Genomic DNA, 27,383 nt, shown 5'->3' with positions numbered 1-27,383 from the left:
AAACAGTTTGTGGAAAATGTTTGCAGAGAAACCGACCTGCACGGGAAAACTCATCTGGTTTCAGGAGGAAAACAATGTTTGAGTTTCCAGATATTTGTTTTTTTTCTCAGCTCTGTTTTTACATGGTAAATTAATTTCTGATGATCCAGATTGCTTTTTTCTGCCAGGTTTTTAATAAAAGATACACAAAGAAAATGTTTGGTTTTTCTGTCAGTTTATCCAGAAATACTTCATCTGTCCATTTATTCTCTCCATTCAAACATCCAAGTCTTCATCCAACATTTTCTCTACCTGTCCATTTGTTCATCCAACAGTTTATGCATCCATCCATCCATCAATTTAAATTTGAGTTCTAAAATAACCAGAGAATTCTGGGAATTTGAGTTTGTTAAAGTGTCAAACTCTGGATGTTTTGTGGGAAGATCTCTGACCTCCTAACTCTGTGGTTCATTCAGAATATAGAGGCCCTTTACCCCCCTCCCACCTCTCCTCCTCCGTCCAATGAGGCGGGTTGCCACCCAAAGACACATGGGTCCCGTCCGGCCCCAAAAATAACCCTGCAGCCGCCGCGCTGTCAATTGCTGCCACTTTCTCCGCTGGTCGCGGCTCCTCCGCTGCTGATTTTTCTCTGAACTCTGAGCCGGTGGCGGTGTGAGGGAGAGCAGCTGCCTGAATCCGGAACTTCTCCAGGTGGCCGAAAGACTGGGACCCACCTCCAGCAGCAGCACAGGTGGTCAGAGGCCAGCTGGGTCTATTCTGAAGGTAAACCCGACCCGCCCCCATTTTGTTTAGCCTCTCTCTCTTTGTGCCGGTGGCTTATCTCCCCTCAGAAACAAGCTTGGCTCTATTTCTGTAATCAAACGGGACGGTGTTATCGCTCTCTGCAGTGTCCTGATAATTACACTTCTGTTGGTGTTACTCAATAAATCACTGTTGGAGCTGATCAGAATCAGCCCCAAACGGATAAAACGATTTTTTTTGTGTTGATTTTCTGCTTGTAAACTGACCCCCCAGCCCCACTTTGCTATTATTAGATGTGACGCGCCTGTTTGCAAAGTATTAATGCTCACAACAGCTGCAGCCTGTTGGAAAGGCATCGCTCCTCCTCCTTAATTTGCGCTTTTTCTTTCTTTTTTTTTTGTCAGCAGCATTTGCGAGCTTTTTTCCACGTCTGTTTTCGATAACCTGCATCATGTCTCACGAGGAAAATCCGTGCTCAGTGAAAACGTCATCCAGGTGTCAGTGCGAGGTGGACAGAGGGAACCGATCTGGTGTCAGGAACCCAATCCCCCCTGCGGAGGAGCAGGAGGCCTGAGGAAGGCCGCAATCCGGCTAAAATAAAATACTATTTTTACTACACGCCTTCATTTCAGGAGTAATGCAAATTACAAGATTATGATGTGGTCATTGTACTTTCACTTTTTAATATTTATTTTTCAACCACAAGCTTTGATGGGGGTTTTTTATGGTATTTTATGCGAAAAACCAACACATTAAGTGGCATATAATTGAGGGGAAAGAAGGAAAATAATTAATTAGGAGTGCAACTAACGATTAATCGAATAACAGATGTTACATTCTACATATTCGAGTAATTTTATAAAATGACAGAATTTTTTTGTCGTTATTTTGTTAGTTTTAGATAGTAGGGATAACTTTGCAGAGATGCTGTTTGTCCCCAGTCTGCTGGATCTGATCAATCCGAACAAAATGGAAATGATGAAAACAAATGGGATTAAAAAAGGAGTCAATGAGGGAGAACTGTAAGGAAATGTTTGAAAATTTTTTATATTATCCACCGTTTTTGTGTTTATTAATCCATTTATTAGCGTTTGGAACTGATGTGTGGTCATTCCAGCAGCATGGAGGACGACCCGGAGCAGCCTCCGTCTCTCTCCCAGCTGCTGAGGGTGAGCTACGAGGCCCGAGCCCAGCACCGCCACAGCGAGACGAGCCGCTCCGACGCTCCTTCCTCCCGCCTCCAGATATACGGCTCTCTGAAAGCCAACGGTGACGAAACCGTGGGCCACAACGACGCCCAGTACCCAGACTTGTCAGCATTCCTCAGCCAGGAGGAGCTGGATAAGAGTGTGAACTTGGCCTGCCAGGCCATCGGACACGAGACCCGCGAGGAGAGAGGCGACGTAAAGGCCGCTGTGACGTCAGGAACCGCTGCCAACAGTGACGCCACCAACCACCTCTCCCAAACCACAGTTTCTTTATCCACCGTTGCTCCGATCTCAAACCACTTACCTGCTTCTTCATCCGTCGGGTTCACACCTGACAGGAAGACGCACAACAGGCAGAGGTGGGTAGAGTCGTCCAGTTAGAGTAGCATATTTTTACTCAAGTAAAAGTAAACAGTAGCCATCCACTGCACCGGTACACTGCACAAACAATCTTATCAAGTATTTTTCTGTAGTTTCTAGTGCAACAATCTTATCAGACTTGAAATAAGACAAAATTAACTTTTAAGTATTTTTCTAGAAAGATGTGGGAGCTTAAGTAAATAATTTCTTAATATTGGTGAAAAAGTTCTAGTTCCACAAGCTGATTGACTATCAACTTGCCCTGTGCTGTTACCTAGCAACGCTGGCCAAGGCCAGCCCGTTACCTAGCAACCCAGTTCTAGTTCCACTGGAAGATTATTTCACTTATAATGTGGTAAAAATGTTTTGTTATAAGTTAAATAATCTGCCAATAGAGGTAGTACTTTTCATCAACACCAGGGATTATTTAAAACAAGCTCCTATACTTTGCTCATAAGTTACTTTTAAGTTAGTTTTGTAATAATTCAAGTGTCCTAAGATATTTGCACTAGAAACTAGACCAACAATAGTTTGTAAGATTAGGTGTTTTTGCATTGTGGTAAAAAGTCTGCTCAAGTACTGAGTAATTGATCAATGATCAGTTATTTAATATTTAAAAATAACATAATCAGACAGAACAAAATAACTCTGGAAATTTTTGTATTTTAAGAATCAAAATGACTAATTCGCGTAACAAAAAATAACAAATCAGGCCAATTCATTTTTTTTTTTCAAATCAGTTTCTTTCAATAAAAAACTTATGAGACTTTAACAAAAACTGCAGGTGTGTGTCTGGTGAACTTTTGGATAAAACACGTAGTTTTTAATTTAGTGGGTAGAAAATACAGAAATTTCACTCAAGTAAGAGTAGAAATAGTTCATAATAAAATTGTACAAGTAAAAGTAAAAAGTAAAGCATAGTAAAACTAACAGTAATTTTTTTCAAAAAAGTTACTAAAGAAAACATAACCGAGTAAATGTAACTAGAAACTACCCAACTTTGCTCTCTGGTTACCTAGCAACAACTTGCTTGGTCTCAAGGAGTTTCAAGTTCCCCCAACTCCGATTACACAGCCAAAATAGTAAAAATACTCTGAAAAATTAATGAAGTAAATGTAATTGAGTAAATGTAACTAGTTACTACCTAATTCTGACAACAGGCAGGACAACATGACGAGGAACAGTCTGGACACCAACGAAGGATTCGACAACTCCAACAGTCTGGCAAAAAGCTCCCCATACGGTCCGGAGACCCAGTCCAAGAAAGAGTTCCTCAACAAGGCGGCAGACTTCATTGAGGAACTCTCTTCCCTCTTCAAGGCCAACAGCTCCAAGCGGGTCCGACCGAGAGCTTGCAAGGCCCACCGGACCAGGATACAGAGCAAAACCCAAACGGACGATGCGTTTTACCCCATCAGCCCTGACAACAGGGAGCGCGCCGCCATGCCTGTGGAGGCGGAGCAGGAGACACCCGGCCCGGTGGCGGCCTGGCAGGACCCGGGGAGCAGGCGATTGGAGTTTCAGGACTGCATGGTCCCTAAAGAGGAGCAGTTTGACTGCGTTTCTCAGGAAACGGAGGATCTGGATGAAAGCCTGGCGCCGACGGAGAGTCCGAATCACACGGAGCCGGCGAGTGAACCTCCACATTTCATCCTGAAACTGAAGAGCAGGGAGGTTCCTGAAGGCACCAAGGTCCAGCTGGACTGCATCGTGAGGGGACATCCTGTCCCTGAGGTCCGGTAAGAAAAAATAATCTGCTTAAAGGGGCAGCATTAAGCGATTTTCAGGTGTATAGTGCCATATTATAGCATAATTAAGTATATTAAGTAACTGTTATCTTCAATTGTTATATATCAAATATGACATAAAAGAACTTTGACATTGTAATTTAACCCCTTATTTGCAGCTGACTAGTCTGATTGAGCTGAGTGGGGGAGGAGCTGCGCCTCGAAGGCGGGGCTAGGTCCTTCCAGGCGTTTTGCTCAGCTGAATGGTTGCCATAGAGATTAAAGGATTTCTCAAACATGCATGAAAGAATCACAGCAACAGTCCAGCAACACAAAAGTTCCAGAAAGTATTCAGTTGGTTCTAGAGGGTAACGTTTAGGTTCCAGAAACATAAATTCTAAGTTCTGGAAAGGTCCTAACAGGTCCAGAAGTTGGAAACTGAAACAAATCTTGAATCAGTTTTAATTATTTTTTCCGTATCAAATCTTTTTTTTTTCTTCCAGTTTAAAAAAAAAAACATATTTTCAAGAAACTATGGCCCTGATGTAGCTCCTTATTATTCAGCTTTGTGCAACTTGTCAAATCTCCCATCAAAGAGAGAAACTGAGAATGTTTTACTGAAACTTTCAGAATCGTGTGAAGAACTTACACACACATCTTCCTCTGCCAGCTATCAAATAATCACTGAACGTATTTGGAGTTAGGAAGGAGGATGCGGTTTGTTCCTGGGCCATCCTGACAGAAGTGACATGTGATGATGGCCAGCAGCTGGTCCTGGTTCTGGATGGTGTGTGTGTGTGTGTGTGTGCGTGTGTGCGTGCGTGCTGAGTGGAGTAAATTGTGAAAGCAATCAGTCAGAGTTGTCCACAGATTGCTCCTCCGTACGACTAATCATCAGAATGCGCTAACATGTGACGGGTCGTTATTTCTCACGCTGCGTTCAGCTGGTTTCCCGTCCGTGCCGGTGTTGTTGGGTTTCCTCCAGAGCTACAGCAGGCAGCAGCTGAGCCGTCGGACTATAGGGGGCATGGGCTTGTTGATCCTCCTGAACATTGTTGAGCCTCTAACTTATACGTGTCCGTGGAGAATGTAGCTGCCGGCCATTTTTAGACCGGACTGGCAACGCGAGCTGCCGTCCTGTCTGATAATGGACCGGCTCGGCTCTTGACGGAACTGTGAGGCGCTCGGTGAGATTACTTGAATAGTTTTTGCTCAGATGATGCATTTATGAGTTTGTGTTGACATTCATGTGACCTCTGTTTCACAGTTAGCTCATTTTGTTGTGGTTCATGCTGAACGTTGTGATGTTGACTGACTGTAGGGCAGCAACTAGCGATTAATCGTGTAAAAAAAATTACACGATCTGCAGAGTTTTCATTTCATTTTTATCAAAATGTATTTTTTGTACAGTTTTTGCTTAATTACTGCTATGACTATGTTGTTTTTTCACCAAATAAATAATTGCTTACTAAATTAGTTTCGTACGATTAATCGTGATTAATCGTGATTAATCGTTTCAGCTCTGCACCAAAGCGTTTTTATGCATTCAAATTACAGTCAAAGATGCAGACATCCATGTTTAAATAATAAAGTAAACATTTTATTGCCTAAGATGCAACAACATAGCATCCTTTTAGTTAATGTTTGATTCTTTGAAGCCAAGTATTTATCTGCAGCTAAATAAATACTTAAAACATTAACGTGAAAAGCTCTGCACTTTCTGCTCAACTTAACATTGATACAATGTATGGCTGATCTGTTGTTTATGATTTGAATTAACTAATTAATTGCAATTAAAAGTATTTAATAGGAGATTTTTTAACCAGGTGAAGCTAAAACTGCCACTTGAAGTCCTATATGTAGGAAATACTGACAAAAATTTTTTTCCTTAACCTTAAATGAAAAAATTAGGAATTTTTGTACAGTTTTGGCTTAAATACCACTCTGAGTGTGTTATTCTTTCAACAAGTTGTCTTTTTTGAGTCTATTTACTCCAGTTAAATAATTGATTTAAATAATTGATTAATCATGATTAATCCGATAAATCATTTCAGTCCTCGTTTGCTGTTTTCACAGCTTTAGCTGCGATTTGTCTGACTTCAAGGAGCCGACGTCGTTCTGAAGTGCTGTACTGTGTGTCCACATTCTGCATTGTGTGTACTCTGAGTCTATGTTTAGTGTCGTGCGTAAGGTCAGTGAGTCGGAGAGGAAACCTCCTCTCTGGTTCTGATCTCAGGAGGGAAAATAGCCCGGACAGGTGCAGTGAAGCCGGGTCTTCGCCTTCATGGGGCAACCGCCTCCTCCTCTGCTACTCATGCTTTCAATTTAGCCCCTTACTCATCAGAAGTGGCTCCACTGGGCTCCTCCAGCTGTTGTTTGGGGATTGAAATCCCGCGTGTCTGGCTTTTTCTCTTCCTGCTACCACAGAAGCTTAAAAGCTTGGATCACTGTCCGGTTTTTTGCGCGTGGACAGGTTTATTGCTGAGCGTTGACACCAACAGCAACCATCATATGCTTCTTGTTTGGCCCTTGGTTGGATTTTATGAAGTATCAAGCCCTCAACCTCTGAAAATAGACGCACGCTGACGTAGAGGTATGTTGCTGCTCCGGACGGAGGAGTTTGATGTTTACCGTTATAGATTTACAATTAAAAGAGCGTAGCAGAGGCTTTATATGCTACATTATGTCAAAGTACGTCAATATTTCTCCTTCTCTTTCAAATTTCACTTGGTTTATCGATGCCAGTGATGCTTTTTGTTTTGCAGTAAAAAAGATGCGACTTGCTCATGAAAATCTTTAACTGTTGACTGATGGGAATCCGACCAGAAATGGTTAAATGGAAGCAAAAAAAGACACAACCACCACCAACATCTTCTTATTTGACACACAAAACTGCATTATGGCCAGTTTGGTGTAATTCTTGCTTATTTTCGAGAATACAGTCACAACAAAGATGCAGTTTTACCAGAGAAACATCTTAAAATTATGAGGAAAAAAAATTATTGAGAGAAAATCTTGGATAATTAATTTTGGTTTTTGTGTTGGAGATCTTGTTAAATTACTACTTCATTCTTCTAATATTAAGACTTTATTCTCGTATTACTATGACGAGAATAGTCATAGTAATAGGACTACGACATTTTGACTATATTTTTGTAAAAAATAAGGAATAAATTTAAAACACGAATATTTAATTGTAGATTTGACCTGAATTTAAAGTACAAATATACAAGCTGTAAAACATGGTTCTCAAGCAAGATGGCCGCCCTCAGTGCTGACATCACTCTGAACTATGGAAACCCAAGGAGTGCATTGGTGGGGGGAAAAAAATCTGATTTTTCAAAAATGTTATCTTCAAAAACCAAAAAGGATTAATTGATTAAAAAAAACAACTATTTATCGCCCAACCCTGCCTGAAGCCTTCACAGAGCAGATTAAATTACATGAACGGTTTTATTTAGAAGTATCAGAGTAAAAGTGTCCGAATGCAAAATTATGTCACATTTTTCAGATTTTTAATCTTAAAAGAGTTTCTGAATAAGTTACTTTCCAGTGAGATCCTAAGATGAACAAATAAAAACGAGGTGGTTCACTTTCTGCTGACTTTCAGGTGGTTCTGTGAGGGAAAGGAACTGGAAAACAGCCCTGACATTCAGATCATCACCAGCGGCGAGCTTCACTCTCTGGTCATAGCAGAGGCGTTTGAGGAAGACACCGGCCGATATTCCTGCTTCGCTTCCAACGTCTACGGGACGGACTCCACGTCGGCTGAGATCTATGTTGAAGGTGAGGCTCACGTTTATTTAAAGCATCAGATAATCACCTCTTCAGGGCTTTATTCACACGCCTGTCTCATCCTTCAGGTGCTTCCTCTTCAGACTCTGAGGCTGAACAGCGATTTGATCATGTCGCCCAGTGAGTTTTACTGTCATGGCACATCAATCCAGTCAGAAATTTACTTTCTGATAACTAACTAAATAAATAAAATAAATGTATTTATTTAGTTGCCAATTTTTTTATCCATTAATCATTATTCGTCATAAAGTAATTAATTAACATAATCAACTTATACCGTAAAGAAAATTTTAAAACTATGCCTATAACAGTTTATAGCAGGGATGTAAACATGTTTGAGTTTATTGGGAGCACTGATGGTTATAAAGTCTAAAACCTGGTTTATTAGATTAAGATTAGTTTGAATCGATTAACGTCTTCCAGTGTTGTAGTTTGGCCGCCATCCAGCAGAGGGCGCCGCTGGTCATCCTCAAGCGAAACCAGTTGATACAAGATGGCGGCCGAACCAGAACAGGAAAGAGAAGCGGTCCAAACCTGGTCCGAACAGAGTCCGCTGTGGGGTGAAAAAAATCACTTAATGCGGTTCTGTTTTGAAATAGAAACACTCGACAAACTCCTTAAGTTTCACTTTCATAGCGTTTTATTCATCCAAGCTACACAACGGAGCTGCGACAACTTCTGTACCAGAAATTACAGATGTGCTTCGAAAGTTAACAATGTGAGAAAACCACAATTTTCTGTTTATTCACTAAATATTTAATACCGCTGTCACAAAATAATGTTAAAATTTAACGATGTTTTTGTTAAATTAAGCATGTTATGACAAATTTAACGTTTTATGTTACGGAAAGAGCCTCAATTAATCAAATCAATCACCTTTATATTAACTTGTTAGTGGATAAATTGCATCTCTAATTAAGTAGTTTCCAAAAGTGAGAACGAAAGTCTTCAATAAAAATACATTTCTGCATCAAATTCCTGCTTTTAACAACCAAATCTGCATAACCCTGTTCTTGCCTCACATCTGTTTTGTTTGTTTTTTAAGGTTGCAGCGGAAACCGAAGTCATCTCCATCTTTACCTCAGTCGTCAAACCAAACTCGGCCTGTGAAGGACGAGGACTCGGCCTCGTCTCCGCTCGCAGCAGCCGAAGTGGAACCGGAGGAGGATTTGACCCAAACCGCTCCAGAACCTCTTCTACCGGTCCGGACATCTGCCACCATACTGCAGGTCCCCGAGCTCTCCAGAGTGACCCTGGCTCCTCCTGCGGGGGAGGAGCAAACAGTGCTACCTGTGCAGGTGTTTCCCACTTCAGCAGAACCAACAGAAACTGAAAACACTTCAACACTGGCTTTAAATCCAGCCGAGTCGTCCATACTGTCCACTGCAGCACAAACGCCACAACTTCAGGTAAACAAACCGCAAGGTTTCCGTTTGCAGCCTCATTTTTATCCCAAATATTATAACCGACATGTCTTCCTGTGAAGTTTTCCAAGAAGCAAAAAAATGTGATTATTGTTGCTCGAGAACTGAGTTAATTTCTAAAAATGTATCAGTTCAAATCTAGCAGCATTTCTAAATATTTGTTTAAAAATTACATTGTCAGACGGACCAAAATATAGGTAATTTTGGTATTTTCAACACCAAAATGGAAATAATTAATATAAATAACCAAAGGTTAGAGCATTTTTTCCAAGTCAGTTTCTTTCAATTAAAAACTTATGAAACTTTAACAAAAACTGCAGGTGTGTGTCTGTGTCTGGTGAAATTTAGGTTAAAACATGTATGTTTTCATTCAGTGGGTAGAAAATCCAGAAATTTTACTCAAGTAAGAGTAGAAATACTTCATAATAAAATTACTCAAATCAAAGCCGTTCAAGAAATGTAGGTAGTTCCTACCCGGCTCTGTGTTTTCCTGCAGACTCCAACCTTCAGCCAGCTCTACTCAGAAGAAAGAAGCGGGCTGCCCGTCATGGCCGCTCCGGTGTTCACCAAGGTAGAAACCACAAGTTTACAAACGCTGAATTCAGAGACAAACATTTATTTTCTTTCTGTCTAAAGTAAAATCAGACCAAACTTCTCTTGTTTTGGGTCAGTTTGAATCACCAAAATTATTTCTATTTGCTAAATAACATAAAAGTTTGAGAACATTTTTAGATGTTTATTTTTTTGTAAATTTCTTTCAATCCAGAAGTTTACATACATCTCATCAGTATCACTTGGGTCAAACCTGTTGGGTTTCCTGCTCCAGCATTTAGCAAATAGACATAACTTTGGTAATTCTGACATAAACGCATATGAGAAAAAAAAGAATGTGTCCATTTATTGTGTGTGTGTGAATATGTGGTTCCAGCTGTATTTATGTATCCCTCTGTTTCCTGTTTTGTGTGAAAAGAGCCTGCAGGATCTGAGTGCGTCAGAAGGCCAGCTGGTGGTGCTGGAGTGCCGGGTGAAGGGAGTCCCGTCTCCGCGGGTCGACTGGTTCAGGGATGGACAACTCATACAGGACTCTCCTGATTTCAGGATCCTACAGAAAAGTAAAATCCGTTTTCATATCTGTCTGAATAAACACGCCGAAGAAGAAAAGTGGAGGCATTTAAGAGCAGTTTGTTCTTTGTTTAATGTGATTTTCAGATGTTCACATTTAAATGAATTGTATTATCTGTGAAGCAGAGGGGATATGGAAGACTTACAAAAGGTGTTTACAAGAAAAAAGACTGAAAAGTGTGGCATGCACATTTGTTTTAATGAGTTTCTTGTTCTAACGAGACAAGTTGTATATCTACTCATAAAGGGAAACTTTCTTGTGATGAGAAGTTTTATAAGTTTTTTAGTTTAATGAGATTTTTGTATACCACTCTTATTTCTCATGAAAAAGCTTCTCGTTATATCAAGAATGTTTTCTGTTTTAAGGCACGTTTCTTATATAGATGAGTTTCATTATGAGACGAGTTTTATCGAGTCATAACAAAAGAGTTTCTCTGTCAAACGAGACACTATTTGTTGAACGTTTTTGTTGTAACTATAAAGTTTCTTGTTTAAATGAGAATGTTTTGTTATGAAACAAGTTTTATGTCTTGTTATAACGACAGCTTCTCTATATGAAGTGAAATTTGTAACTAGACAAAATGAACTTTTACTTTTACTGCAGCTGGAAAAGGTCAGAAACTAAACAGAGAAAACTAAATGAGCCCTGTGTTCAATTCAAATGTATTTTTCAAACAAAAATCATCATGAATTTGTTAAAAAAGCTTTTTATAGATCAGTTTGTGACCAAAGTTGGTTTCTGTTCTTGTTTCAGAGCCCAGATCTCCAGCAGAAGCAGGTATGAAGCTCATTCAGTCTCTGAAACACGTGAGCTAGCTTCACCAGAGCAGCGTTTAGAGGAGCTGCAGTGTTTAAAGTCCTCAGCTCTTCTTCTGTACATAAGCCAGGCTGCTACTCCCACAGACTGGACCTTATAAGGTATCCCCCATCCATGGCTGATGTGGTCCTCCTGCAGCAGCTGCACACCGACTCCCAGCTGAAGTGATGCGCAGAAAAACACGCTGCGGGGCTGTTTGAAGTGATGCAGGGTTCTTTGTTTTGTTTTTCTTGCAGAGGAAATCTGCACGCTGGTTATAGCTGAGGTTTTTCCAGAGGACTCGGGGATGTTTACTTGCACAGCCAACAACAATTATGGAACGGTATCCAGCTCTGCTGCTCTGAGGGTCAAAGGTAAAACTCCTATTTCTTTCAACAGAATAAAAAATGTGGGGAGTTCAGAGGGTTTAGGGCAAATTATTATTTTATAAATCGATTAATCTGTGTATTATTCTGACGATTAATCCAATAAAAACGCAGCACATTCTGGAGATTTTTTATTTAACCACTTAAACCTTTTTTGTTTACACAATATTAGAAATACATAAAAATGCAAATAAACAACTAATTCAATTCCTTTTTAAATAAGAAACCAAGCTTTTTATTCCCTAAATGTATTCCTTATAGAATCTGAATCAGGTGTTTTTATCTTAAATAAACACGATATTTATTTATATGCAGTTTTGGCTAATTTACTGCTCTGACCAAGTGCCCTTTGTAAAAATCTGTATTCTCCAATTAACAATTAATCGATTACAAAATTAGGCGACCATTTTAATAATCGATTAATTGTGATTAATCGTTTGAACCCTATAGTATTTTTGGGTAAATTTATTTGTTTTTTCTCAGCTAACAGCAGCACCAGCAGCCATGCGAGGCCTTTCAGTGGGTTACTGACAGAGTCCCGCCGAGGCCAGAGCTTCACCCCGTCGGCTCCGGCTGTGACCTCCCAGCCAGAGGTCACGGTGAGCAGCAGCATCCGCCTCGAGCCGCTGGTTTCCAGCACGTTACGCCTCGACCCGTTAAACACCAGCACCCTCCGTCTGGAGCCCTCCGTCCTGAACTTGGACAGCGTCTCGGGGTCCAGCGGTCCACGCGTCGACCTCCAGAACCCCAGGCAGATTTTCTCCAGTCAAAGTCCTTTCACCGTTTCTCCTGCGGCGGCGAATACATCTGAGCAGAAAGCGTCCAGACCGTCAGATAGAAATGCCAAGGCAGCCCCAAACCGGCCAAATGGCGGCAGCGGCGTGGTTCCCCTGCCTGACCCTCCGCCTAACTCCTGCCTGAAAACAGGAACCCTGACGAACCACAGAGACTCCCGGTCCGGCGCGAGGGTCGGCCTGCGCGTCCACTTCAAACTCCCCGAGGATGAGGAGGACGAAGAACAAGGCGACTACGACGAAGACCTCAGTCTGGCATTGTCCGGCAAAGAGCCGCCGCCGGTGCTGGCCAAGCCCAAACTGTAAGTAGAGCCAGGATATATATAGGTTATATCGATTAATAAAGCTGATTGATCAGCTAATTTATAGGCGGCCATTTTCTTAAAAACTTAAGTTTTCTCTTACATAAAGAGAAAACTGTCCATAACCGTCTGTCCATAACATGATGGGCTAAATTTTTTATAATAAGATGAAATTTTAAAAAAGAACATTATATTTTAACAATTTTTTGTGTCAGAAAAAAAATAAACAGAAAATTGTGGTTTTCTCACGTTATTAAACGTAGACCTAATTATCAAGTCAACGTTTATTTATGTAGCACATTTACAACAATTCAGCTGCTACACAATAATGTCAACATCATAAGCAGATATATGAGAAAACAAAAATAAAATTTAAGTTTAATGAAAAAATAATAAAATTGGTAGTAAATTACCATAAATTATAAATAGAAAACAAAACTTCCCAACTCAAATCAATTAATAGTAAGACATACCAAATCAGCAGCCTTTTTAAGTTACTAAGGAGATTTTAAAAGAACAAACCATGTTAAACTCTTAATTCCCCATAAACAGATATTCATACAGAAGTACTGTCTGTTACTCTAGAAGGAAAGTTAAAACTTGCATTAACTCACCACAGCCCTCAAAAACAACTGTGCGTTTTGGCGCCATGTTTTTTCATCATGTTGCGATTTTTCTCCGTTAAATCCGCCGCGTTTCTGTCGACACATCTTCACCTCCTAGCACATCAAGTTTAGCTTCTTCATGCAGCTCGACTGTCTGCCATCTTTGTTATCTGCATAAACAAATTCTGCTTCAAGATGACCAGCAGCGCCCTCTGCTGGATGGCAGCCAAACTGCAACACTAGAAGAAGGTCTCAGCGGGTATTAGTTAATCGATATGAACTAAATTTAATCTAATAAACCATTAGTCGACCATTTGTTTGCCACCGTAGCTGAGAGTTGTGTGAGTTATGCAGAGGGATGTGTCAACGCTGCAGAGGAGGCGGCACGCTTCATCCTGCTTTCACTCAGACATCAGCTGCAAACATTTCAGTTATTAAACTCACATGCAGACGTGAAAATGTGGATCTTCAGGCTTTCTAAAACAAAGGATGGCGTTTTTTATTTGTAAGTTTGCTTTTTTTATTTGTATTTGCCTTTTATTGGTTGTTTAAGATTTCAGTTTGAAATTATAGTTCACTGTTTTGCAGAAATGCAATAATTTACGTTAAATAAGCTGAAAGCTGCTAACACTGAAAGGTAAATTTGTTTGGAGAAGAGATGGTGCTGTTTGTGAGCCACTTGTTTTTATTCCATAAAAGGACAGCACGGTTTTCCTCATGCATGCCCCACTCAGCTGCACATAAAACACAACGAGCTCTGCAAAGGTATTCATCCCCCATCAAGCTTTCTACACAGTCTGTCACAAAGTTTACTGTAAATTATTGTTTTCATTAGAAACAGCAACACTAATTTAAATTTGTTTCTTATTCTGAGGCTTCTAAATCCAGTGAAACCAGTTTAGAAATCTCCTAAACAGTAAACAAAGTCCATCTGTTTTTAATTTAAAGAGAAAATTCACATTTTGCATGTTTTTGTACTTCCATTTGGGTCTCAACCGCTTTTAAAAACTGTCAAAGCGCTTAAAAACAAAACACCCAACTATTTATTGGCAAAAAGTTAATGTTCTTTGGTGTCTGGAAAATGAGCAGTTTCAAAATCCTCCAGATTGTGAAGTCGCATTTGGACACAACACCGTTACCTAGCAACCCAGCAGAGCCCAGCCCGTTACCTAGCAACCCAAGTGAAACTCGAACATGTCTGTTCAGCTGGCTTTATTGCTTCCTTTGTGTTGATATAATATTGTAACAATACTGTCGTCTCCCATTGCTGAAGGAACTTTAAAAATTCATCCAGTCAACAATGGCGTCAGTTATTACCGACACAGAAGTGAACTATTTCCATAAATAGTTCACTTCTGTGTGATGTTTACATTTTTCTTCTGCCCGTACGGGTTGCATTGGGGTTGCAAACCGTTCACACAAAAGTCTGATTGCAGTCACACTTAATTAGTAGCCCTGAACGGCCATGCAAAAAAAAAATTTTTAAATCAGATTTCAGCAAAAAAAATGGAATAGAGAATCAATCTGCTGTGTGAACGTAGCTTAAAAGTTGAAGAACTGGTACGTTTTTCTGGTCAATCATAGCCTAGAGTGTTTTCACACCTGATAAATTGGTAGATTCGGTTCTATTGGAGGTCAAAGTTGCAACATTTGTGACCTTTTCAGCTGCTGCAGTTTATTCTCACTGCACTATGTAAAACGAAACAAAGTAATTTTAAAAACCTGTTCCCCTCCTCGCCTGTGGGGGCGCTGCAACAAGAATTACTGAAGGACCCACCATGAAAATCTCTCAAGACACTGAACACAGTTTCCTTTTTCACAAGAAGTAGCATCAGATTTCAGTGGTTGTAGGATTTCTCTCTGTTTTCTTTGGTAAAATACCACAAGCCATTTCTCCTGCTAGCGCTAAACTAGGTAGTTTGTTTTGTTTGTATTTACCCAGAATGCCCTGCACAACAGTCCTCTTCCTGCTTTGGGGTGGCTTGCAGGCCGACTGGAGAATGCTCCAAAGCAGGAAGTGGACTACAGTGCAGGGCATTCTGGGTAAATACAAACAAAACAAACTACCTGGTTTAGCGCTAGCAGGAGAAATTGCTAATGTGTTTTTTTGTTGTTTTTTTTACCAAAGACACAAGAGAAATCCTACAAACGATAGAATCTGATGCCACTCCATTTTTGTTTATTTTTTGTGACATATCTTCTTCGAAGGTTTTTCTGTCGTTTCTTTAAGTGGTTCTTGGTGCAGCGCCCCTACAGACAAGGAGGGGAACAGGTTTTTCAATTAGTTTGGCTTGTTTGACTCAGTGCAGCGTGAAAGAGAACCACAACAGCTGAAAATTTAACAAATGTTGCAACTAATGGTCCCCAATCAGACTGAGTCTACTGAAAACAGCCTTAGTTTAGAATCGACTCAGATGGAAGCTGAAAGCAAATTCAAGTCAAACCGTTCAGATATTACATGTAAAATATATTAAAATGTATTTTTCTGAGCAGGACATTGTTTTGCTCTCTGTCGGTTTATGTCCCGACAGATTTAAGACTTGTGTCGCTCGCGTTCGTTTCCATCAACAGGGACCCGGCTCAGCTTCAGCTTCTGCACAATCAGGTCCTCCTGGAGCAGCAGCAGGAGAGCGAACCTCAGACCAAACCCCACACCCATCACCGGCCCCACCACCCATTCCAGACCCAGCTCCCCTCTGAGGTCCAAAGTCCCTCTGAAGGTCCTCTGTGGTCTCCCAGAATGCACCGTGAACCTCAGATTCCTCCACTGAGCGCCACCAAACCTCCAACTCCTTCGTTCAGCTCCGCCCCAGCCCTCAGCGCCGCCTCCTGGACTCCTCCTGCTGCTCCTCACCTCAACATATCCCCCCTGGTGACCAGTCCAACCAACACCATCCACGCCTCCCATCTGAACCTTTCCCCCGCAGCTTTGAGCAGAGCCGGACCCAAGGCCCAGTTCAGTTCCCCGAAGCTCAGCGCCACTCCACCAGATTCATCCGTTCTGCAGATCACGTCCCCGACTCCTCAGCTCCGGAGCACCCACGCCTCCCTGATGAACCTGACCGCCGTGTCCTTCAGCTACACCCGGCCCAGGGAGTTCATCGCTGCTCAGACCCTGTCGCCCATCAGGAGTCCGTCTCCGACAGAATCGCCGGTTCCGCTGCTGCAGGAGCTGGCCGCCGAGCTCAATTCGTCCGCGGCCAGCTCCCCAACCCCACCGCCGTTCTCCCCGCCGCTCAGGTTCTCCCCCACCAGGGTTCTCAAGTCGCCCACCAGCCCTCCATCCCTGTTGTCGTCTCCCACGTTCCTGAGCAGCGGTCTGGGCTTACGGGCCCAGTCGCCGCCGCAGGCATCCTCCCCGACCTCCAGCAGCTCCTCGCCCAGCCCCATCCAGAACCCGGTGGCCTTCCTGAGCTCCGTCCTGCCGTCACTGAGCCCGAGTCAGCCCACCAACTCCATGGGGCTTCCCAAAGGAGCTCCGTCAGGGTGAGTTCCCTCTGCGGCGCAAACAATTAATCGTGATTAATCGTGATTAATCGATTTTTTAAAAATAATTGTCATTGATTAATCGTTTAAAAAAATCAACTTTGTGAAAAATAATATATATTCAGAGCAGTAATTAATCTAAAATTGTACAAAAATATATTTTGCATTTAAGATAAAAACACATTTGTCTGTAAATATGTTTGAGCCAAAACCTTTTGATCTATTTTTAATGTATAGAAAGGGCTTCAGTGGTTTAATGACAATGTAGAATGTGCAATTTTTTACCCAATTAATTGTCAGAATCATTGAACGTTTAACTGATTACATCAGTTGCAGCCCTAGTTCCTTCTGATAAACGCTAGTATTGCTACAAGCTAGCAGTGCTACAATCAACAAACGTTGCTATGAGCTAGCGCTGATTGACATGGCTTAAAAATAGAATCTTGATTTTTGTTTTTATAGAAAGCGAGAATAAATGTGATTTTTACTTTCATTACATCTCCATCCTCTGCAGGGTCAAAAAGAAAACTCCCAAGACTCGCCTGCCGTCAGCTGAAAACATCCGCGAGAGCAAAGAGCTTCTCCTCCAGGACATGGAGAAGACACTTCGGTTAAAAAGCGATGCTCCTCAGTTTGCACATCAGCAGGTATCGTCTGAAATCTGAAACCTTTCTGTGCAACCAACTGCTCAGTTATTTTTAAAGTTTAACTCGGTGAAAGAAAACCACAGAACAGAAAACAAACGTTACAACTTCTGTTCTCCTCCAAACTTATCAGATAATATGGAAAAAGAGTAAAAACTGACACAGCTTTTCATGTAAAACAAAGTATTTCTCTACATGGGGTTGTTTTACACGTCTCCACCAGGTGTGTGAACAGGTGTAAAAGGATTCTGCATGTATGCATTCTCCCCTCATGTTTGGACAAACATGGATTCAGACTAATTCCCACACCTAATAATCCTCCTCCATGCAGCCAACATCATCCATGTCTTTCACAGAGTAACAACACACAGTTTGCACGCTCAAACCTGCAGCTTGTGTGTGTGGTGGTTTTTTTTCTCAGCTTGTAGGATTAGGCCTGTCACAATAATAAATTTTGCTGGATGATAAATTCTCCCTGAAGTTATTGCGATAAACGATAATATTGTGGTTTTGAGACTATTTTCAAGTAATAAAATTGTAATAATTCTAATGAATATTTAACACTGGAACTGGAAGACATTTTAAATATTCAAAATAAACAAAACAACAAATAAGATGAATTATGAAGTCTCTTACAAAAAACGTCTAGTTGAGACCAAAGCACCAGACTGAAGACTTTTACCATCCAGTTTTTGACAAAAAATGATAAATCATGCAAATAGAAACTACTGAGCTTGTTTTAATTTATCATGCAGCTCTCATGTTACGTCACGCTTCGGTGAACTGAACCATCTTGGCAGACAGTTGCTATGACAACAGTGAAAAGGCCATAAACTTAGAGCTAGCTCCAGCCTCGTTCCTGTCTAACTTATAAACAACATAAGTACATTACAACTATTACAACTAGTACTCTGTCCTCCTCTGTGTAATACTAACTTATTTACTGTCGTGCTTACAGCCGAACTAGCAAAATTAGCTTAGCTAATTTTTCTTGTATCTGCTAGCTTAGACGGACATGTATGCTACGTGTTTGTTACGTACTTACTCTGTCAGGCACCAGAACCTCGTCATTCACATGAGGCGTTCGTAAGTTATTTACAAATCATTTTAAACGTTGATTGTTCAGTCCTCGAAGCTCCACTTCGGAGTAGGTACTCTTCGTGTTCACTAGCTAGTTAGCCGTATCGTAGTAGGTAATCGGAGGCAGCTTTGTCCACATCGTCTGACACATTTTCCTTCACCGTCTCATACGGGTCGATCCCGACAGCAGCCATTTTGTTCATGTACGGTATTTTTCGGCGCACTGTTAACAATGCTCTATTTTAGATCTGTTTTCATACATAAAGCGCACCGGACTATAAGGCGAAACAAAACAGTCTGATAAGCCAGTCAAAGCGCAGCATGTATTACTCCGCGGCGCTCCGGACTACGGTAGCCGTAATGTAACTAAAACATTTTGACAGAGCACAAAATCGCTCCAATCGGTCAGTAAGCACAACCAGAATTGATCATATTAATTTACAAGAAGGGGTTGTTTTACTCCAGAACAATATATAAAACGTTCCGAATTACAAGGTTCACTTTCATTGTTTGATAAAATTAAAGGATTTTAAGTACGCCTTATAGTTTGGGAAGTATGGGTATCTTTCTCTCACACACATATTGGTATTTTCTTTTTTTTTTGTCTCGAAGCCATGAATCCGCTATGCATTTGCCTACCAATATGGCGCTGATCACTTCCAGTTCAGACCTGTGGGAGCTATGTATTGATTTCTTATTGCGACAGGCCAGTGCAGGATGTTTGTACATTTGTGTGTCGTTGGTGTTCATCCATCCCTGTCCTCTCGTAGAAGCTGAGTGTTAAGGGGAAAACAGCGAGCAGACTCCTTGGACCAAACAATGCTGCTACTGTCATTAACTATGATGAGGTACAAGGATCTTCCTCGGCTCTGCTTTGCTCCAGGCTGAATGAGTTACCGTCTCAGACCAGAAACTTTCAAAATACGCACTCATTATTCTGCTCTTTTTTACAAATAATCATTTTAATTAATATCGCTAATCCAGCATTTAAGCTTCTGTTGACTAATGTATAACATGCACGAATAATTCAGTCAAAACTCATAGTGAAAATTCCTTAAATTTTCAGCTTCCTATTAAATCTACATCTCAACTTTCCTCTTGAAGCTTTTCAACAATTTTTATCTTGATTAGTTTCCCATGAAGGGCTTGAGATCCATACAACTAATTTGTAGTTTTATTTGGGGTCTGAAGGATAAAAAGAAACTTGGCGATTATTTCTCTGTTTTACCCTGAACTGTTTGGTTTGACAGTTCAGGTTTTCCACCATCTAAATTAATGCCAGACTAAGATTTTTTATTTTGAGAATAAAATCATACTAGTACAATAAAGACGTAATATTACCAAAAGAAAGCCGTAAGAGTACGAGGAAAAAGTTTAATAATTGTTTCAAAGTCGTGCTACTGATGATAATCTGATGCTGATGTGTTAAAAGATTAAATACCTCCTATTTGTAAAACTGATTCTTAACATTCCTCATTTAATTTTTTTTTTCATCCTGGTAAAATGTTGACATTTTTGTCGTTTTTTTTTTTGTCACATGACTTTATTCCTATATGTTATGACTTTTGCTTGTATTTTTACGACTTTACGCTCGTAAGATGAATTTTTTTATCTTATAACTTTATTCTCATAACATGAGTTTATCCGGATAATATTATGATTTAATTCTGGTAATATTACGAGTTTATTTTGGAATGTTACGACACTTTCTACCAGATTATTACAACTCGTCTAATCTCGTATAACTATGACTTCTCGTCACTTTTTCTGTGTACGACTTTATTCTCTTATTATTATAAGTTCATGCGGGTAATATTATGACTTTCTTGTTTTATTACAACTTTTTTCTCATAACTGCGCCTTTTTCTCACATTATTATGACTTTATTCTCGTAAAACGACCTTTTTGTCGCATGACTTGATTCTCATACAGCTTTATTCTCGTAATTTATCTTTTTTCTTAGCCTGGTCCTGGTACTCAGTCAAATGGGACAGACAGTCAAACTTCTCTGCATGAAAGTTCAACATTTTTTGTAAAAGCTGCACCAATTTCTAAACCGTAACAGCAAACAGGATTTAATAAATTATAAATTTGTGTTAAAGGTACATCTGACTTTATGTGAGGAATAAGTTTGGATGCCTGATGATTCCTGCACATGTTTTGGATGTAAACGTGTTTGCATGTGGCTGCAGTCGTCAGTTTTCCAGGCAGATTTGATGAAAATATGGAAACTTCGCTCTAACCCGACTGCCTGATCACTCGGACGTTGTTGCTTTTCTTTCTCCAGGAGTACAAAGTGTCCAACTTCGAGCAGCGGTTAATGAGCGAAATTGAGTTTCGCTTGGAGCGAACGCCGGTGGAGGAGTCGGACGACGAGGTTCAGCACGACGACATCCCGACTGGGAAATGCATCGCCCCGGTTTTCGACAAGAAGCTGAAGAACTACAAGGCGATGGAAGGCGTTCCCGTCACCTTCACCTGTAAAGTTCTGGGCGTCCCGCCTCCAAAGGTGAAACCCGGCCCGGTTCTGACTGTCCGCCGTCGTTCTTTTCACTCAGTCGCTCACATCTTTGGTCCTGATCAGGTCTACTGGTTCAAGGACGGCAAGCAGATCCTGAAGAAGAACACCCAGTACCAGAAGCTGAGGGAAGGCGACGGGACCTGCTGCCTGCACATCGAGTCCACCGTCGCCGACGACGACGGGAACTACACCGTCATGGCCGCCAACCCACAGGTTCACTTTCATCCTTCCTCTCCTGGCCCGCTCCCAAAACTCGCACTTCCGGCCTGGTTGCGTTCATGCTTTGCCTGAAAAACTTGTGTATAAGCGTTTCATCTCGGCCGATGTCGATAATTAGTATGTTTATCTGAAATACTCCCAAACTGCTGACATGACATTTCTGGTTTTATTCACAGTTTTCACTGCATAAAGTTTTGTACTTTTAAGCAGTTATGAGGCAAAACCTTAATCTGCTGCTGTTGCTAGGCAACCAAAGGTAGGGGGAACTTGAAACTGCTTGTTACCCAACAAGTTGTTGCTAGGCAACCGGCGAGCAGAGTTGGCTGTAATTACATTTACTTGAGTTACTTTTGTGTAAAAATGTACTTGTAGGAGTATTTTTACTGCGCTGTACTTTTTAAGTTTACTTGAGTAGTTTTATTATGAAGCATTTCTACTTTTACTTGAGTAAAATTTCTGATTTTCTACCCACTGAATGAAAAACAAACATGTTTTAACCAAAAATTCACCAGACAGAGATGCACACCTGTAGTTTTTGTTAAAGTTTCATCAGTTTTTTTATTGAAAGAAACTGATTTGGAAAAAAAAATTTTTTTCCTGATTTTGTTATTTTTTGTTACTTATATGAATTATCGTCATTTGATTCTCTTAACTTTATATTTGGTTTATCTGATTAAATAATTTTTAAATATTAAATGATTGATAATTTGATTAGTTACTCAGTACTTGAATATACTTTTTACCAAATAGTTTTTTCCTTGTACTTGAGTAAAAACATGTTGAAGTGGTTCTACTCTTACTTGGATATCTAATCATACCTTTAAGTAGCTGAGTCATAGTAGGAGGAATTGCCTTTAAGGATGTTAAATTGAATTTTAATTTGTATTTTTTGACTAAATCATCATATGATAAAAAGTTTCCATCTTGAAAATATGGCAATGTTCAGCAAGGAAGCTGTCTGTCACAAAAAAAATCTTTTTCCAAAGGTAAAGTATTGAAATAGTTTTTGTTTTGCTCTACTGTACCTGTGTGAATTTTTCTCCATGTTCAACAAGTCATAGCAAACAGCCAAATATCTGCTGTAAAGGCTTTGGAAAGCTAAATTACGTGTACTGTACATTTAAAGTCAATTGCTTCTTGTAGTTGTCGTTTTTAATGCCCAGTTCTGCCGTTTTGGAATGAGGCGTACACTCGAAGCCTTATGTTCACTTCGACTGAGTGTGCGCTTCGTAGAGGGCTGCAAGGTGCAGAGCGAGTATTGGGCCTTTCTGTCAACACCGTCCTGCTGGAGACTCTGGCTGATTTTGGATTTGCTGTTTGGTGATCTCCAGGGACGAATCAGCTGCTCGGGACATTTGATCATCCAGTCTGGACCGCCGCGAAGCCGGCTGACGCCTGTCCAGTCTCAGAGGTGAGCAGACCTTAGACAGATGCGATCTGACAAATGGAGTGTGAGGAACAAGCAGTTCCTTCCTGTTCCTGGACTAACGTCAGTCTGATGTAGTGGATGTCCAAATCACTTCCTATGGCAGCATTTTGTGTCACAATCAACTTTTTATAAAAATCCCATATAGTTAAAATTTGATTTAAAAGAAATTTGGCATTGTAATTTAATGCCTTAAAATTGGGCCTCTGTCTCTTTAAAAATGTCTCTTTCTGAAACTCCGCCTTCAGGAAGTCATCACCACATTTCTCCTCTTTTATCCCTTTATCAACGTTTTTACCAGCGTTTAACTCAGAAGCAGCTCCTATAATGAGCTCAGCAGCGCCACAAGGTGTTTGCTAATTGCTGCTGGCTAGTCTGAAGGAGCTAAGAGGGGGAGGAGCTCTGCCTTGAGGGCTGAGCCAGGTCCATCCTGGGGTTTTGAAAAGCTGAATGGTTGCCATGGAGATTAAAGAATTTCTCAATCATACATGAATTTAAAAAAGTCTATTTTACATAACACTGCCCCGTTAAACGTTTAACATTAATCTCCTCTGATCACAGCCCAGTTCCATAGGTTTGAAAAGCAGGCAGATGCGACTCATATCCAACTTTTTCACCATAGTCTAAACAGATCAATTCAGATCTTCTTACCGCCTAAAAACATCCAACTTACACATGTAAGTTGGATGTTACCTTCCACTGATAAGCATCAGATAATCAGATGCTTATCTGATTGTTTGCAAAGCGTCTGCAGTCTGAACAGTTATGTCACATTTTAGAGAAGACGAGTGTTTTGTTGTTGACTTGCCATCCAGAAACCACTTGCTGTATTCTTGATAGTTGTGCAGGAGGCTCCACTTATGCTTTTCAAAGCCTCATGGTTGTATAATTGCGCATCTGGTTGCGGCTGTTTTCATGAATGTACACATTGAGTTAGGGGTGCGGCCAGCAGCAGGTTTTTTTGGTTTTAAAGTGACAAGAGTCCATAAAACAGCTAAAATCTCATTATCTAGAAATGATTGTGTGCATAAAATGTGATGAAAATGTTTTGTGTAGCTCATCGACCCATCCTAACCTGGTCAAGGAAGCATATTAGGTCACCTTTCAAGTAAATGTTGCATGCTGTAATTTTGCTGCTGTTTTAACCTGATAAAATGACAGAAATGTTCTGTAACATGCCTTGCTGATGATGATGCCAGGGTTCGCACTCGCATCCAGGAAGTGGAAGGTGAACAAACCCAGGAGCGTTTCTTCCGACCTCACTTCCTCCAGGCCCCCGGAGACATGATGGCTCACGAGGGCCGACTCTGCCGACTCGACTGCAAAGTACGGGCCGTTAAAAACACAGAGAACATGAGCGTTTTGCTCTTCTTTTAGCTCCGCCTTACCTTTGGTGTGTCATCTCCAGGTCAGTGGGCTCCCCAGCCCTGAGCTGATGTGGCTGGTTAACGGGAGGCCCATCTACCCAGACCTCAACCACAAGATGCTGGTGCGTGAGAACGGCGTCCATTCCCTGGTCATCGACCCGCTGACGCAGAACGATGCGGGAACGTATACGTGTATCGCGAGCAACAAGGCGGGACAGAGCTCCTTCAGCCTGGAGCTGAAAGTCGTGGGTGAGGTGTCACTACCTAAACATTCATGAGCTGAGTTTCCATTCACCAGATAATTGGACATTATGAAAATAAATTTGCTTAATAGAAGCATGCCAATTTAAAAAAAATATATAGAAATTTTTGGCACTACTTGGTCGTATTGAAATTAATTTATTTCACAAAACTGCAATGAAAACATGTTTTCGCATCACGCAAGTCACATGATCAACAACCGGATGTTACCACTGCCGGAAACGACAAAGAAGATGACAGGAAGTAGGAAGATGATGTTTTTTAATGGCTTTTTGCGAGAACTATTGTATTTATGTGTGATTTTGAATGCATTTCTTATTTAATGGAAACAACGCAATTGCGAAGTTATAATTTTTTCCCAACATTAGCGGAATATCAACAGTTTTGTGCACATTTGAAATAGAAACACAGCTTGTAATTACAGTAAATATTTTTTTTTTTGCCATAAAAGAAGTAAAATAAATGTGATCTCCCTGCTTAGAGAAAGAAACGAAGCACCCGCCGCAGTTTGTGGAGAAGCTGCAGAACATGGGTATTCCTGAGGGGGCGCCGGTGAGGCTGGAGTGCCGCGTGGCGGGAATGCCGCCTCCGGCCATCTTCTGGAAGAAAGACAATGAAACCATTTCAAAAACGAAGAGCAGAATCAGGTTAGTACTTTTTCTTTTTATTTCTAAGAAAATTATACTAAATCAGATTTAAATGGTTTGTAACATAAAAAAAATGAAGGACTGTGAATATTTACTGGTCAGAATATTATCATTTTCTTACCATGGAGGAATTAATCTAAGGGATTTTTTTTACAATCTAAACATTAAGTTTGTCCTAAAAATGACTAGAAGTTGAGACATGTTATACAGTGAGCTTAGTCGTTAACTTTAGCTAATTTCTTTGTATGTTTAGCATTAGCTTCCACTGTTTTTTTGGTTTTGTAGTTTAGCATTAGCTTATGCTAATTTATTAAAGTGTTTAGTGCTTGCCTCTGTTAATTTTTTAACATTTAGTGGTTCTGTTAGCTTTGACTAATGTTTTGTGTTTAGCTGTTTAGTTTTACTTTCGTCTAACCTTTAATGTGTTTAATGTTAGCCTCTGCTAATTGTTTTATGTGTTAAACAATTTAGCATTAGCTTCTGAATGCAGTGGTTTAGCAATAGCTTTTGCTAATTGTTTTGTGTGTTTAGCATTAGCTTCCACTCATTTTAATGCGTTTAGTGTTAGCCACTGATAGTTTTTTTTATGTTTTTAACTGTTTGGTATTAGCAGAGCTAAAGTTGTTTAGCAAATTAGTAGTTAGTGGTCTTAGTTATGTAGTTAGCTGGCTAATAGTGACTGCTAATGTAAGGTAAACTATAACTATGGCAGCCATTTTGAATTATGAAACCTAAAACCAAGAAAATATAAAAAAGTAAGTATAATTTCTTTGAGTCCAACTATGTACAATTTGACACCAAAAGTATTAATCTGTGATAAATATTGGAACATTTAGTGCAAGGTCACATTCTGAATGTTTCCATCCTGAATTTTCCAGTGGCTAATGTTTTTCTTTTTTTTTTTTTTTTGAAAAGATGTAATCCCTGTTAACTTCTGTGCCTCGTTCTTGTGAAACATTTTGCTGAATTATTAAATTATCTGCTGGTGGAAATAAGTCTGAACTCTTTATTATTATTTCAGCATGACGCAGGACTCCACAGGATATGTCTGCCTTCTTATTCATCCAACAACAAAAGACGATGCTGGCTGGTACACTGTGTCAGCTAAAAACGATGCTGGAGTTGTATCTTGCACCTGCAGACTTGATATCTATGGTAAATACTCTGCACAGCTGTCAGGTTTCTGAAGATATCCGCTCTGTAACTGTGTAGTAACTCCAGCTTGCTGCTGCGTCTTCAGCACAGTGGCATCAGAGTATCCCAGCACCAATGAGGAAAGCTCCACGAGCGAGCAGCTGCTACGCCGCTCTGACAGGCCAGGGGCTTGACATTAAGTCGGCCTTTTCCACGTCAGACACCAGCCCCTTCCTGTTCGCCAGCTCGCCTCCGGAGGCCACCCTGGAGAGCGACGAGCTGTGACGGATCCGTCCGCCGTGTTCTGTGACCGCCAGGTCCAAACACGACAAGGCTAACGGGGAAAAACGCCAACAGAGCAGATTTTGTGTGGTACATTTTTGAAGTGTTGCATTCAGATTACAGCAGCAATCAGCACTGAAAAGCTGCGTTTCCATTACAAATATGCAGAAAATGCATATTTGATGTTCCGCTAAAGTAAAAAAAAGAAAACATGATTTTGTAATTGAGGCGTCTCCATTAAAGGGGCAGTATTATGTTTTCCTCTCACATAACGCCATTTTCTAGCACAATCAAGTAACTATCTTACCTTCAGTTATTATAAAAATGCTGAATATATCAAATATAACTTTTACTTTGTATTTTAACGCATTGAAATTGGGCCTCTGTCTCTTTTAAAATCTCCTGCTCTTTCTGAAACTTTGCCTTCAGGAATTCATCCCAACATGACTCCCCTATTTACCCTTTAACAACATTTAGCAACCCTTTAATGTTCCACCAGGTGTTTGCTAATTACTGCTGGCTAGTCTGAAGGAGCTGAGTGGGGGAGGAGCTGCGTCTCGAAGGCGGGGCTACGTCCACCCAGCCAATCTGCAGCTGAAAGGTTGCCATGGAGATTAAATGATTTCTCAAACATGCATGAAAGAATCACGGCAACACTCCAGCTTTGTTTTAGATGCAGTAATAACATTATAACACGATGTAACGCTCAAAAAACACGATTTTACGTAACACTGCCTCTTTAAGTAAGAAATGCAGCTAAAATCATGTAAATAAGTTTGCATCGCCATTGTGAATCTTTATTTTACTTAAATGTCAAACACACAACAAAGTACACAGAAAAATCACATATATACAAATGTACTGTATGTATAAATACATGCATTACATTTTTCTTCATTTCTTAAAAAATGGAGAAAATATGGTGCTTCATTAAGAAATGTACATTTATGAACATAAATTTTTGCCAAAAGAATTAAGACTAAATTGACTTGTGATTTATGTGATTTACCAAAAAAAGTGTTTTACAAATTTTGATTCAGCTGAAAAAACTTCATC

The 27,383-nt window shown here is 40.4% G+C and overlaps 1 protein-coding gene across 4 annotated transcripts; it reads left to right on the top strand.

The window, feature by feature from the left end:
* The first annotated feature begins 558 nt into the window (after nucleotides 1-558).
* On the top strand, nucleotides 559-26,857 carry mypn (myopalladin). Of its 4 annotated transcripts, none has more exons than XM_016679057.1 (22): nucleotides 559-762; nucleotides 1,862-2,308; nucleotides 3,470-4,048; nucleotides 7,647-7,822; nucleotides 7,900-7,951; nucleotides 8,877-9,240; nucleotides 9,752-9,826; nucleotides 10,226-10,367; nucleotides 11,132-11,155; nucleotides 11,431-11,547; nucleotides 12,043-12,655; nucleotides 15,832-16,746; nucleotides 17,261-17,393; nucleotides 19,241-19,318; nucleotides 20,758-20,979; nucleotides 21,055-21,204; nucleotides 22,542-22,621; nucleotides 23,836-23,962; nucleotides 24,045-24,252; nucleotides 24,746-24,911; nucleotides 25,933-26,066; nucleotides 26,152-26,857. In XM_016679057.1, exons 2-22 carry the CDS (start codon nucleotides 1,863-1,865, stop codon nucleotides 26,328-26,330), a joined length of 4,980 nt encoding a protein of 1,659 aa, XP_016534543.1. In that variant the 5' UTR covers nucleotides 559-762; nucleotide 1,862; the 3' UTR covers nucleotides 26,331-26,857. The 4 variants fall into 4 exon arrangements, with proteins under 4 accessions (XP_016534543.1, XP_016534544.1, XP_016534545.1 ...); XM_016679058.1 differs by having other exon boundaries at nucleotides 1,859-2,308; XM_016679059.1 differs by lacking the exon at nucleotides 11,132-11,155.
* The last annotated feature ends 526 nt before the right edge of the window (nucleotides 26,858-27,383 follow it).

Source organism: Poecilia formosa, unplaced genomic scaffold, assembly GCF_000485575.1.
Source record: "Poecilia formosa unplaced genomic scaffold, Poecilia_formosa-5.1.2 Scaffold201, whole genome shotgun sequence".
Lineage (NCBI taxonomy): Eukaryota > Metazoa > Chordata > Actinopteri > Cyprinodontiformes > Poeciliidae > Poecilia > Poecilia formosa.
The sequence above is the reverse complement of the archived record's forward strand: the minus strand, read 5'-3'. Positions and strand labels throughout refer to the sequence as shown.

Coding starts and splice junctions, on each gene's coding strand:
- mypn (XM_016679057.1), top strand. CDS start 1,863: ATGGAGGACGACCCGGAGCAGCCTCCGTCTCTCTCCCAGCTGCTGAGG. Junction 2,309..3,469: donor AAGACGCACAACAGGCAGAG/GTGGGTAGAGTC, acceptor TTCTGACAACAG/GCAGGACAACATGACGAGGA. Junction 4,049..7,646: donor CATCCTGTCCCTGAGGTCCG/GTAAGAAAAAAT, acceptor GCTGACTTTCAG/GTGGTTCTGTGAGGGAAAGG.